The sequence below is a fragment of the Phyllobates terribilis genome, unplaced genomic scaffold (genome assembly GCF_046119375.1).
Source record: "Phyllobates terribilis strain yellow unplaced genomic scaffold, ASM4611937v1 Scaffold_2__4_contigs__length_985480577, whole genome shotgun sequence".
NCBI classification, from domain to species: domain Eukaryota; kingdom Metazoa; phylum Chordata; class Amphibia; order Anura; family Dendrobatidae; genus Phyllobates; species Phyllobates terribilis.
Window position 1 is genome coordinate 800,654,394 of NW_027362762.1, and position 13,698 is coordinate 800,668,091.

At 38.9% G+C, this 13,698-nt stretch overlaps 1 protein-coding gene across 6 annotated transcripts in view; it reads left to right on the forward strand.

The window, feature by feature from the left end:
* CNKSR2 (connector enhancer of kinase suppressor of Ras 2) overlaps nt 1–13,698 on the forward strand; it is a 537,182-nt gene that overhangs the window by 244,705 nt on the left and 278,779 nt on the right. For 4 of the 6 annotated variants that reach the window (XM_073667499.1, XM_073667498.1, XM_073667502.1 and 1 more), the window contains exons 10-11: nt 2,193–2,339; nt 6,305–6,349. The exons of the other annotated variants lie outside the window; for them this stretch is intronic. In XM_073667499.1, coding sequence (XP_073523600.1) covers nt 2,193–2,339; nt 6,305–6,349 — 192 coding nt within the window. The remainder of the gene's footprint in view (nt 1–2,192; nt 2,340–6,304; nt 6,350–13,698) is intronic. 6 annotated transcript variants of the gene reach the window in all.

A 13,698-nucleotide genomic window follows, 5' to 3' on the forward strand; every position in this document is an offset into this window, starting at 1 on the left:
CTTGCTAAGCTATTAAAAGAAAAAGGCAGTCTTTGCAACTTATAGAATGATAAATTGCAGACAGTTGTTTGCCTGGGCCTAAATTGTTGTGCCTTTTGGAAGTCTTTGACTATGTGCCCACGATCAGGCTATAGCAGCACTTTGGACGCAGCGTATTTTCGCTGCATCAAAAGCGCTGCGTCCAATCACGTAGGTAAATACGCATGTGTTCAATGAACACATGCAGAGTTACCGCAGCCAATACATTCTATTGGGGAAACTTCTGTTGCGGAAACTATCGTCTCCGCAACAGAAATTGACATGCTGCGACTCGTAAAGTCGTGCCGCGGGTGAGTTTACGCAACGTCAAATAGAATCACAGTGGGCATGGGATTTCTATAAATCCCATCAACTGTGCTTCTAATGTAGAACGCAGCATTTTGGACGGAGTGCAGGTGAGCTGCATCCACGCATCGTGGGCGCTCAGACTTTCTGTTCTTGAGTTAACAGACAACCTTTTTTAAAAAAATAAAGCTGTAATGTCTATCATTTCTTGTTGTCTGTCTTAGGCTACGTTCCCATAATGAGCTTTTGGTGCGTTTTTGATGTTGCAGAATTTCTGCACCTACAGTATTATGTAAATTAGGTTACTTGCATTTTTTCATTGCGTTTTTGTGTGTGTGTTTTTTTACCAAGCATTTTTACCATGTTTTTGACATTGCGTTTTTTGTCTCTTTTTCGTGTCATGCTGTAAATAAAGCTGCTTTGTTTTTGATACTTTCTGTTTATTTGCTTTGGCAAAACTTTGTTGATATACTTAGGTGTGGATTACATGCGTCTTTGATGCATTTCCGCAGCGGAAACGCAGTAGAAATGCATGTGTGTTTTTTACCTGCGGAATTGTGTGGGGAGTATGTGTAGATTTTTCCCATAGAATTGTATTAGATGTGGAATACCCACAGGTAAAAAAAGCATATGTGTTTTTAGTACGTTTCTGCCTTAGAAACACACTAAAAATGCATGTAATCCGCACATGACTGTATCAGTAAAATTTTGTCACAGCCAAAAACCCCAAAAAATAAAGCAGTTTAGTTTAAAACATGACATAACAATAAGATTGAAAAACCGCAGCGTCAAAAACTCGATAAACATGCGTGTTAAAAAAAAAAAAGCACTCAAAAACAAAATGCAAAAAATGCAAGAAACTTAATTTTACTTAGGTGAAGAAAATCTGCAATATCAAAAACTCACCAAGTACTCATCGTGGGAACAAACTCTTATAAGGCTACGTTCCCACGATGCTCTTTTGTTGAGTTTTTGATCTTGCAGATTTTCTGCACCATTTCTGCACCCATAAAATAGGTTACTTGCACTTTTTTGAAAATACGCAACATATAAAACTCATCAAAAACTCATCGTGGGAACTTAGCCTTTGAAAACACATCTGATAGAAACCGTTAAACCAAAAAAACAGGTGATCAGGATTTTTTCAAAACTTTATTTTTTATTGTTTTTAAGGTTTGTTCTTAAAATGATTTGTCAATAGTGCAGTTGATTTTCCACTTTACATATTTTGTCCTTTTAACACATCATCGTTTTGCTTAACTGCTGTTGATATTTTTCTCAGGGACATTACAAAGATTTTATGCTTAATATTACACTTTTGTGTTGTATTCCCTGGCAAAAAAAATTAAACCTGATTGAGTGGTGATATCATTCCATGGTTCAGTGGTACAGAAACATAACCTTCCAAATCTTATAGCAGTTAAAGCCGTTGAGCAAAAAAAAAAAGCTTAAACAATACAGCCAATTTTTGAATAATTTTGTCCCTTTAACACTGTCCTGTTGACCTTTATATGTTATGGTTAATACAAAAGTTTATATTTTACATAGATATGTACAATAAGAGTAATAATAAGCAAGTATTGTCAAATCTGAAGATTTATTTCTTTCTTTCGACTTGCCATGGTAGAGCAGAAATTGTGGCAATAGATTCTTAGTGCAATGTGTCATGTAATAAGTCATTTATTTTAATGGTTATTGACAATATGGCCTTCCTTTTGGATGTTGACTTAGGGTTGTACGTTAATATCTTGGGTATGGTTTCCAAATTCTTCCATGTTGCCTTGCTGTATCTCCTTTCATGTAACTGGGATCGATACACTCTGTATGCTGTGCCTCAATTATATTGTAATAATTTTGCTGGTTACCAGGTGGGGTGGCAGTTGAAAAATTTGGTGAATGCACTACGAGAGGACCCGAGTGGTGTTATCTTAACTTTGAAAAAGCGACCTCAGAGCATGCTTACCTCAGCACCAGCTTTACTGAAAAATATGAGATGGAAGCCCCTTGCTCTGCAGGTAATTAATTTAAATCATAAGCCATTCGCCATCATTTTAGTCATACATAAAAATTTCTGGAATGCTTTAAAGGGAAACTGTACCCTAAATCTAAGCGGGGACCAAAACTGCTTGACAACAGCATGCTGACATGACGAGTGTTATTTTAGAGTCACATCGTGCAGAAATGCCAAACTGTAAAAAGAAAAACATATCCATTTATGCTTAAATTAAGTTATGAAACATGTGGTTCTTCAGGATTCCTTGAAGGTTTGTGATTATTAACTAGAGAATATCTAGAAAACCACAGATCACTAGCTATTGCATTATAAAGCATATATGTCCTCGTTTTCCAAAAAACGGTCATGATTTTAGGATCTCCTTAAAACTTCCACAGATGTTCTCTTTGTGGGATGTCCTCAAATCATGATCGGTCAGGGGTACTTGAAGACTGGACATGAAGAACAGAGCCCATAAAGGGTCTCTCCAGTGATTTATTTTTTTACCGTGTTAACAATCGTGTGTGTGTGTATATGTGTAGAGTGTATTCAAATACTTACCGGTCACAGTCTTTTGGAGTTTCCATTACAGCTCCTATCCACTAAAGCATTTTCTGATCTTGTTTGTGACCAGCCTTCTTGCACAGCTTTTAGTGTGCAACAGTAGGTCACTTTCTCAATGTTCTGAGTCTCAAAGACTAATATTGAGAATGTGACCACAGGTCACACAGCAAAGGCTGGATAAGATGACAGGTCACAAATGTGGTCATGTGATACTGCGTCACATTGGAAACTATAGAAGACAGTGACCAATAAGTATTTAAAAGGACCCGGTCACGTCATTTTTCCTACTAAACTGCCCCCAATGTCTTACAGGTCATGCTATGTGCATCACTAATATTTTCTCAAGCTAAATGTACCAGTATAGACATGAAAGAATAACACTTTCAATCTTTACTCAATTGCCTACCAGAACCTGGCTTTCAGTCACATGGGTGGTGCTGCATATTGTTTCAGTCATGGTCTTCTAGACGTCACGCTCAACTCAGTGTGATTTATTTCCTGGACTGCTACGACAATCTGCCAGGACATCATGCCAATCACAGAGGAAATCCGACACCTGCTGTCAGCCAGCTTTCCGGACATGCATACTCATACACACAGCCTCTGAATTGCAGTGGCTTCCAGAGCTTTGTGCATATCGCAAATGAAGCTGGGGACATACAGTCATGGCCAAAAGTATTGAGAATGAGACAAATAGTAATTTTTCCAAAGTTTACTGCTTCATTTTTTGTAATGGCATTTTGCATATACTCCTGAATGTCAAAGAGTGATCAGCTTAACAGCAATTACTGTACTTGCAAAGTCAATATTTGCCCAGAAAATGAACTTTAACCCCCAAAACACATTTCAACATCATTGCAGTCCTGCCTTAAAAGGAGCAGCTAACATCGTTTTAGTGATAGATCCATTAACACAGGTGTGGGTGTTGATGAGGACAGGGCTGGCGATCAATCAGTCATGATTAAGTAAGAATGACATCACTGGACACTTTAAAAGGAGGCTGGTTCTTGGTATCATTGTTTCTCTTCAGTTAACCATGGTTATCTCTAAAGAAACACGTGCAGCCATCATTGCACTGCACAAAAATGGCCTAACAGGGAAGAGTATCGCAGCTACAAAGATTGCACCTCAGTCAACAATCTATCGCATCATCAAGAACTTCAAGGAGAGAGCTTCCATTGTTGTCAAAAAGGCTCCAGGGCGCCCAAGAAAGACCAGCAAGCGCCAGGACCGTATCTTAAAACTGTTTCAGCTGCAGGATCGGACTACCAGCAGTGCCGAGCTTGCTCAGGAATGGCAGCAGGCTGGTGTGAGTGCTTCTGCATGCACTGTGAGGCGGAGACTCTTTGAGCAAGGGCTGGTTTCAAGGAGGGCAGCAAAGAAGCCACTTCTCTCCTGAAAAAACATCAGGGACCGACTGATATTCTGCAAAAGGTACAGGGAGTGGACTGCTGAGGACTGGGGCAAAGTCATTTTCTCTGATGAATCCCCTTTTCGATTGTTTGGGACATCTCGAAAACAGCTTATTCGGAGAAGAAGAGGTGAGCGCTACCACCAGTCTTGTCTCATGCCAACTGTAAAGCATCCTGAAACCATTCATGTGTGGGGTTGCTTCTCAGCCAAGGGAATCGGCTCACTCACAGTCTTGCCTAAAAACACAGCCATGAATAAAGAATGGTACCAGAATCCAAGAGCAACTTCTCCCAACCATCCAAGAGCAGTTTGGCACCCAACAATGCCTTTTCCAGCATGATGGAGCACCTTGCCATAAAGCAAAGGTGATAACTAAATGGCTCATGGAACAAAACATAGAGATTTTGGGTCCATGGCCTGGAAACTCCCCAGATCTTAATCCCATTGAGAACTTGTGGTCAATCATCAAGAGACGGGTGGACAAACAAAAACCAACAAATTCTGGCAAAATGCAAGCATTGATTATGCAAGAATGGACTGCTATCAGTCAGGATTTGGTCCAAAAGTTGATTTGAGAGCATGCCAGGGAGAATTACAGAGGTCTTGAAGAAGAAGGGGCAACACTGCAAATATTGACTTGCTGCATTAACTCATTCTAACTGTCAATATAACCTATTGGTACTCATAATATGATTGCAGTTATATTTCTGTATGTGACATAAACATCAGACAAACACTAATAAAAACCAGAGGCCAGCAGATCATATGAAAATATAATTTTGGTGTCATTCTCAAAACTTTTGGCCATGACTGTACACCCAGCTTCAATACACATGCCCGGGAGCTGGTTGTCAGCGCGCAGGTTCCGGATTTCCTCTGCAATTAGCGTGATGTTGGGGCAGTCCTGGATGTCAATCACATGGTGTTGGGCATGTCCAGAGGACTGTAACTGAAGCAAAATGCAGTGCCACCCATATGGCTGAAAGCCAGGGTCTGGTAGGAAATTGAATAAAGTTTAAAAAGGGATTTTTTTAACTTGTATACTGGAAAGTTTACCTGTAAGACATTGGAGGTAGGTAGAAATGACGTGACAGGTTTCCTTTAAATAAACGCTCTAAACACGCATGATTGTGAACAGGGGGACAATTAAAAATAAAAAAAAGTTCACCAGAGGGCTTGTTTAAAGAAACACTCCAGGAAAAAAGTATACTATGTTATGCCTGGTACAAAGCCTAATTGGTGCATGGTTTCTCTTTGCTGTTTGAGTGTCCCATGCACTGCCCCCTTCAGTCCATCCCTAGACACAAGACTGCATGTATCTGTTATATCCTGGACAATTTCTAAAAGCATTTTAAATAAGACCCATGAAAGTCCGTTAGGTACCAAACTTACATTTATAAAAGGCCAAATATTTTCTTTTAGAATTACATATGTACGAACCCTTCCTAGAGTAAAATGTAAGTTGGAACTATTTGAATTGGTTAATCCCCCCTTAATTTAGTGTATATAGGTATCCTTTTTAATGTGATTCATTCAAGCGACTTACATTGAGCAAGGCTTGTTGTGCAGTAGATGTGCTCTTGTTCATTGCTTGGCCATTTATGGGTTCATTTTGCCATAATGGAATTTCTACTAGCAAAGTCTCTACTGGAAATGAGCATGCATGTGTTGCTTGTGCTTCTCACTGACCATTCTCTCTGATGGAGGGCAAGGGGGTGGAATGCATTATTGGAACGCTGTTGCGTAATACTTTTTATGGGGTCATTGCTGAGAATGCACTGCTGTAGACCACTGAAATATTATATGCATTTTGTCTGTTGTGGAATATTGTGGCATGTTCGGACAATGGATAGTCCTGCTGCTTGAGAAGATCTCATTAATATTTCTGCCATTGTATTTTAATTCCACCCTCTCATTACTTATTAGTCTGATTTTAACGGCTGAAGCTTCTGCTGCATAATCAATTAATATGAAAATTGAATGATAATAAGTGTCATCTTATTTTTTTAGTGGTATGATGATGAAATGAAAACTTATTCCTGGACACGTATATCAGTAAGCAATTTTATGTTACTAGATTTTTAGCACTTCCGGTATTGTTAGTACAGTATTTTATCTTTAGTTGTGGATGAAAGCGATGGCTAGTTTTTTATTTCAGAAGAGTTGTGATTTTTTTTTTTCAGTACTATTGTAATCCAATGTTTGTATTCTTTTTATTCGGGTGATTTTAGTTTGATATCAACTTTTACTTTAAGAACAGACAGTCTTGTGAATCTTGTTCTTTCTTCCCTTCTTTACTGTTATGTTCCATCTCCGATTGTCAAGAGAAAAACATGACGATTACGTTTACAATCTCTGACCAAAACCTATACAGGAATTCTAAAGCTCCTCCAACATGGACCGATTATCTTGTAAAATCTGTTATACTGAACAGAAATTTCCAGTCTTTGTCCAGTGTAATTGTGTGCAGCAATCGTGGGATCCGCAAGAATTAGCTTCTTTGCTTTTTTATAGTGGCCTTTGTCAGCATCATCTTCCCTCTTATTAGCAATTCTTAGTAAATGAGACGGGAGGAAAGAAGAGCAATTTGAAAAACTAAAACAAATGTAAAAAAAACTCCATACAATTGTTAATTGTAAGAACATGTTTTTTAAATATAGAAACTCACCAGATCTTCAGCTGTGGGCTCTCCTTTTTTAAATCTAGCTTCATGTGTGGAAGCACCTTTAGGGTATGTGCATACACAGATTTTTGAGGGTTCGTATAGAGCAGTGTTTCACAAACTGTAGTCCTCATGGCCCACAGCAGATCAGGTTTTCAGGATTTCCTTAGTTTTTGCACAGGTGAGAACATCTGTTAATTTCTGATGTCCATCACCTGTGCAGTACTACGGAGATCCTGAAAACGTGATCTCTTGGAGGCTGTGAGGACTGGAGTTTGGAAAACACTGGTTTAGATCAAAAGACATTGTGGGGTGGTTATTTGATTGACTTGCAGTTTTGGTTTACTGGAGTTTGGTTTTATCTAATGGAGGCTAGTTACAGTTATATGAAAAAGTTTGGGCACCCCTATTAATCTTAAGCTTAATGTTTTATAAAAATTGGTGTTTTTGCAACAGCTATTTCAGTTTGATATATGTAATAACTGTTGGACACAGTAATGTTTCTGCCTTGAAATAAGGTTTATTGTACTAACAGAAAATGTGCAATCTGCATTCAAACAAAATTTGACAGGTGCATAAGTATGGGCACCTCACCAGAAAAGTGACATTAATATTTAGTAGATCCTCCTTTTGCAAAAATAACAGCCTCTAGTCGCTTCCTGTAGCTTTTAATGATTTCCTGGATCCTGGATGAAGGTATTTTTGACCATTCGTCTTTACAAAACAATTCCAGTTCAGTTAAGTTTGATGGTCGCCGAGGATGGACAGCCCTCTTCAAATGATCCCACAGATGTTCAATGATATTCAGGTCTGGGGACTGGGATGGCCATTCCAGAACATTGTAATTGTTCCTCTGCATGAATGCCTGAGTAGATTTGGAGCGGTGTTTTAGATCATTGTCTTGCTGAAAGATCCATCCCCTGCGTAACTTCAACTTTATCACTGATTCTTGAACATTATTGTCAAGAATCTGCTGATACTGAGTGGAATCCATGTGTCCCTGAACTTTAACAAGATTCCTGGTGCCGGCATTGGCCACACAGCCCCAAAGCATGATGGAACCTCCACCAAATTTTACTGTGGGTAGCCAGTGTTTTTCTTGGAATGCTGTGTTTTTTTGCCGCCATGCATAACGCCTTTTTGTATGACCAAACAACTCAATCTTGGTTTCATCAGTCCACAGGACCTTCTTCCAAAAAGAAATTGGCTTCTCCAAATGTGCTTTTGCATACCTCAGCTGACTCTGTTTGTGGCCTGCTTGCAGAAACGGCTTCTTTCGCATCACTCTCCCATACAGCTTCTCCTTGTGAAAAGTGTGTTGTATAGTTGACCGATGCACAGTGACACCATCTGCAGCAAGTTGATGCTGCAGCTCTCTGGAGGTGGTCTGAGGATTGTCCTTGACTGATCTCACCATTCTTCTTCTCTGCCTTTCTGATGTTTTTCTTGGCCTGCCACTTCTGGCCTTAACAAGAACTGTCCCTGTGTTCTTCCATTTCCTTACTATGTTCCTCACAGTGGAAACTGACAGGTTAAATCTCTGAGACAGCTTTTTGTATCCTTCCCCTGAACAACTATGTTGAATAATCTTTGTTTTCAGATCATTTGACAGTTGTTTTGAGGAGCCCATGATGCCACTCTTCACAGGAGATTCAAACAGGAGTACAACTTGCAAGTGGCCACTTTAAGTAGCTTTTCTCATGATTGCATACACCTGGCTCTGAAGTTCAAAGCTCAGTGAGGTTACAAAACCAAAAAAAGTGCTTTAGTAAGTCAGTAAAAAGTAGGTAGGAGTATTTAAAACAAGAAAATGATAAGGGTGCCCATACTTATGCACCTGTCAAATTTTGTTTGAATGCTGATTGCACATTTTCTGTTAGTACAATAAACCTCATTTCAAGGCAGAAACATTACTGTGTCCAACAGTTATTACATATATCAAGCTGAAATAGCTGTTGCAAAAACACCAATTTTTATAAAACATTAAGCTTAAGATTAATAGGGGTGCCCAAACTTTTTCATATAACTGTAACAAGATGAAGTACAAATGTCAGTTGTGAGTGATAAAACTGAGGTTGGGGAATTTTGAACTGAACAAAGAATAAGGAGAAATACAGCAGGGTAAAAAAGTGTTTGCCCTCTTCCTGATTTCTTATTCTTTTGCATGTTTGTCACACTTAAATTTAATTTGTTTTGTGATCTGAAACATTTATGACAAAGATAACTCAAGTAAACACAAAATGCAGTTTTTAAATGAAGGTCTTTTATTATTAAGGGAAAAAGAAATCCAAATCTACAGGGCCCTGTGTGAAAAAGTGTTTGCCCCCTAAACCTAATAACTGGTTGGGCCACCCTTAGCAGCAACAACTGCAATCAAGCATTTGCAATAACTGCCAATGAGTCTTTTACAACGCTCTGGAGGAATTTTGGCCACTCATCTTTGAAAAATTGTTGTAATTCAGCCACATTGGAAGGTTTCTGAGCATGAACTGCCTTTTTAAGGTCATGCCATAGCATCTCAATCTAATTAAGGTCACGACTTGGACTAGGCCACTCCAAAGTCTTAATTTTGTTTTTCTTAAGCCATTCAGAGGTGGACTTGCTGGTGTGTTTTGGATCATTGTCCTGCTGCAGAAACCAAGTGTGTTTCAGCTTGAGGTCACGAACAGATGGCCGGACATTCTCCTTCAGAATTTTTTGGAAGACCGCAGAATTAATGGCACCATTTATCACAGCAAGTCTTCCATGTCCTGAAGCAGCAAAACAGCCCCAAACCATCACATTACCACCACCATATTTTACTGTTGGCATGATTTTCCTCTTGCGAAATGCTGTGTTACTTCTACGCCAAATGTAATGGGACATACACCTTCCAAGAAGTTAAACTTTTGCCTCATCAGTCCACAGAGTATACTCCCAAAAGTCTTAGCGATCTTCAAGATGTTTTCTTGCAAAATTGAGATGATCCTTTATATTTTTTTCACTCAGCAGTGGTTGTCGTCTTGGAACAATGCCATGCATGCCATTTTTGCCCAGTCTGTTTCTTTGGCGGAGTCATGAACACTGACCTAGAGTGAGGCATGCAGTTCTTTGGATGTTGTTATGGGGTCTTTTGTGACCTCTTGCATGAGTTGTTGCTGCATTTTTGGGGTAATTTTGGTCGTCCGGCCACTCCTGGGAAGGTTCACCTCTGTGCCATGTTTTAGCCATTTGTGGATAATGGCTCTCACTGTGGTTTGCTGGAGTCCCAAAGCTTTAGAAATGGCTTTATAACCTTATTAGCTTTTGAGTATCTTTTGGTCTACTTCACTTTGTTAGGCAGGTCTTATTTAAGTGATTTCTTGATTGAGAACAGGTGTGGCAGTAATCAGGCCTGTGTGTGGCTAGTGAAATTGAACTCAGCTTCTCAAAGATGTGATAAACCACAGTTCATTTATGTTTACTTGTGTTATCTTTGTCATATATTTAAATTTGCTTTGTGATATGAAAAATTTAAGTGTGACAAACATGCAAAAGAATAAGAAATCAGGAGCAGGGCAAGCACTTTTTCACACCACTGTACAGTATGTCAAAGGATTTTCTCATCCAAACCATGATGCTTATTAATCCCCTAAAATAGCTCATTTAGATGTCGTGTGCTAATTTAGCTCTTGTGTGTTGCTTTAATAATTGCTCACATTTTACAGTTTTTCTACTGAAAAAGTCAAATATTTGAATTTCAGTAGCAATTTTTTCAGACTATTACTGATGTTTTACCATTGGTATGAAACTCTAGGTTCACACCACAGCATTAGCACACCACTATGGCATTTTGGTTGCATGAAATATGGTATTTAGATCTCCACAGATAAGGCATTTGACTTTAATGAGACAAACTAATATGGAGCTTTGGACTCCCTTTGACCTCCTTTCCAGAGGTGAATGAGGAGAGACAGGAGAACCTCATACATTCTACATAGCTGGTTGCCTCCACCATAATCTAATATCTATCAGCATTAGGGTGGAGTGGGATATCAGGGCCTGGAGTAGGCCAAGTATCTTGTGTCTTCTAACCCTTCCTCCAGGTTCATAGTATTGAACATCTTATCCCCCAACAACATGTATTGTAATTAAAGAAAATACTAATGTAATTATAATTTTGCACTTTGATCTGCTAGTTTTTTCTGCTTTTTATTGAAAGCAGACATGACATTTTAAAAATAAGTTATTACATTTTTACTGATTGCATGAAAAACTACGGCACTGGAAACCACAAAGCATCTGATGAAATGGGCTAACAAGTGGAGCCTGAGAAAATAGGAAACCCACAAAAACGATTGTATTCTAAATATGGGGCTGGTGACATCCAGAAATGAATAGATGAGCCTAGATGTGGGACACAGTTGTGTACCACGTGATTGAATCTGTTGTAAATATTAATGAATGGTAGATTAATAATAAAAATATATAATATATAAATGAGGTTTTTCTAAAATCTATGTCAACTGATGTCACAAAAGTAGTTGTATTAATAATAACAAAAATGAAAAAAAGAACACAAAATAAAGAATAATGTAACACCGATTAAATTCAATATCATTCCATACTATGAGAATCCTCTGTAAATGAATGCTGAGTGGTACTTAGCCTGTCCTTCATATAGTCTCAATGAGTTACCTTGCTGCAAGAGTCAAAGAAAAAAAGTCCATAGAAGACTGGCAGCCTGAGGGTGAGTGCGTAGAGTTGAGATCAGAGTGTGTAATCCTGTCTCCCGCTCATGCTGATGTCCTAATATGCAGAGCGCTCTGGCCGGAAGCAATGCTGGGTTCATGTACTGCTGGTGTGTGATGTCACCATAGGAGACTACGGATCGCCAAGGCAGCCAGAAACTGGTCGGTGAGTTTACACAGCCTTTAAATAAGCAGAGTGGGCATAAGATTTCTATAAATCCCATCCACTTTGCTAGAACTGTAAGATGCTACATTTTTGACGCAGCAAAAAAATGCTGCGTCAAAAACGCACCAAAAGCTCATCGTGGAAAAACTGTCAATCTAGATGAGCGATGGTGGAGAAGCCGTCTCGACCTACCCCTATGACAAGTACAGGTGCATCTCACTAAATTAGAATATCATCAAAAAATTAATTAATTTCAGTTCTTCAATACAAGAAGTGAAACTCATATTATATAGTCATTACATACAGAGTGATCTATTTCCAGTGTTTATTTCTGTTAATGTTGATGATTATAACTTACAGCCAATGAAAACACAAACGTCATTATCTCAGTAAATTTATAACAACAGCTTGAAAAATGTTTTTAAAATTCGAAATGTATGTTCAGTAAATGCACTCAATACTTGGTCGGGGCTCCTTTTGCATCATTTACTGCATCAGTGCAGCGTGGCATGGAGGCGATCAGACTGGCACTGCTGAGGTGTTATGGAAGCCCAGGTTGCTTTGATAGCTGCCTTCAGCTCATCTGCATTGTTGAGTCTGGTGTCTCTCATCTTCCCCTTGACAATACCCTATAGATTCTCTATGGGGTTAAGGTCAGGCAAGTTTGCTGGCCAATCAAGCACAGTGGTACTGTTGTTTTTAAACCAGGTATTAGTACTTTTGGCATTGTGGACAGGTGCCAAGTCCTGCTGGAGAATGAAATTTCCATCTCCAAAAAGCTTGTCGGCAGAGGGAAGCATGAAGTGATCTAAAATTTCCTGGTAGACGGCTGCGCTGACTTTGGTCTTGATAAAACACTGTGAACCTACACCAGCTAAAGACATGGCTCCCCAAACCATCACTGATTGTGGAAACTTCACACTAGACCTCAAGCAGCTTGGATTGTGTCCTCTCCACTCTTCCTCCAGCCTCTGGGACCTTGATTTCCCAATGAAAATTGGAACTCTGGGACCTTGTGTAGTGCGTCAATGACTGCCTTCTGGACATCTGTCAAGTCAGCGGTCTTCCCCATGAATGTGGAGCCTACTGAAACAGACTAAGGGACCTTTCTAAACGCTTAGGGAGCCTTTGCAGGTGTTTTTTGTTAATTATTCTAATTTACTGAGATATTGGCTTTTGTGTTTTCATTGGCTGTAAGCCATAATCATCAACATTAACAGAAATAAACACTTGAAATAGATCACTGTTTTCAATGACACTATATAATATGAGTTTCACTTTTTGTATTGAAGAACTGAAATAAATTAACTTTAATGATATTCTAATTTAGTGAGATGCACCTGTAATCTTAACCACTTTGTCCCCGACTCACTATTAAAAGAAAACTTTCTGTAATGATAGAGTCTCTGATTCATTCTACCTGTGGTTCAGCAAGGATAAATTGCCTAACAGGTCCCAATTATTAGCACTTCAAGGGAAGTCATCATCAATTATCAATGCAAAATTATTGAAACGGAATAAATATGGAATTATCTTCTACAAGGCTGGGCCCACATGTCGAGCCTGCAATGTTGTTGTTTACATTTCCAAAATCATGATCAGACAACCTGACTTTGTCATTGTTTCAAAAACTAATTGTAAAAAAACAAACTGCTGCGGTATTAATGCAATTTCATAAAGTTGCAACTAAAACCTGCCATGGCTGCAAAGTGTGAGCCCAGTGTAAGAAGTAACAATATATGAAATCAGATTGATATTCAGTGATCAATCAGTAATCTACAATACTATTCATGCAGAATGAGTGAAGGTACATGATTGAAAAGGAGCCTAAAGGGGTTCTTCTAGCTTAACATATAATAATCATTAT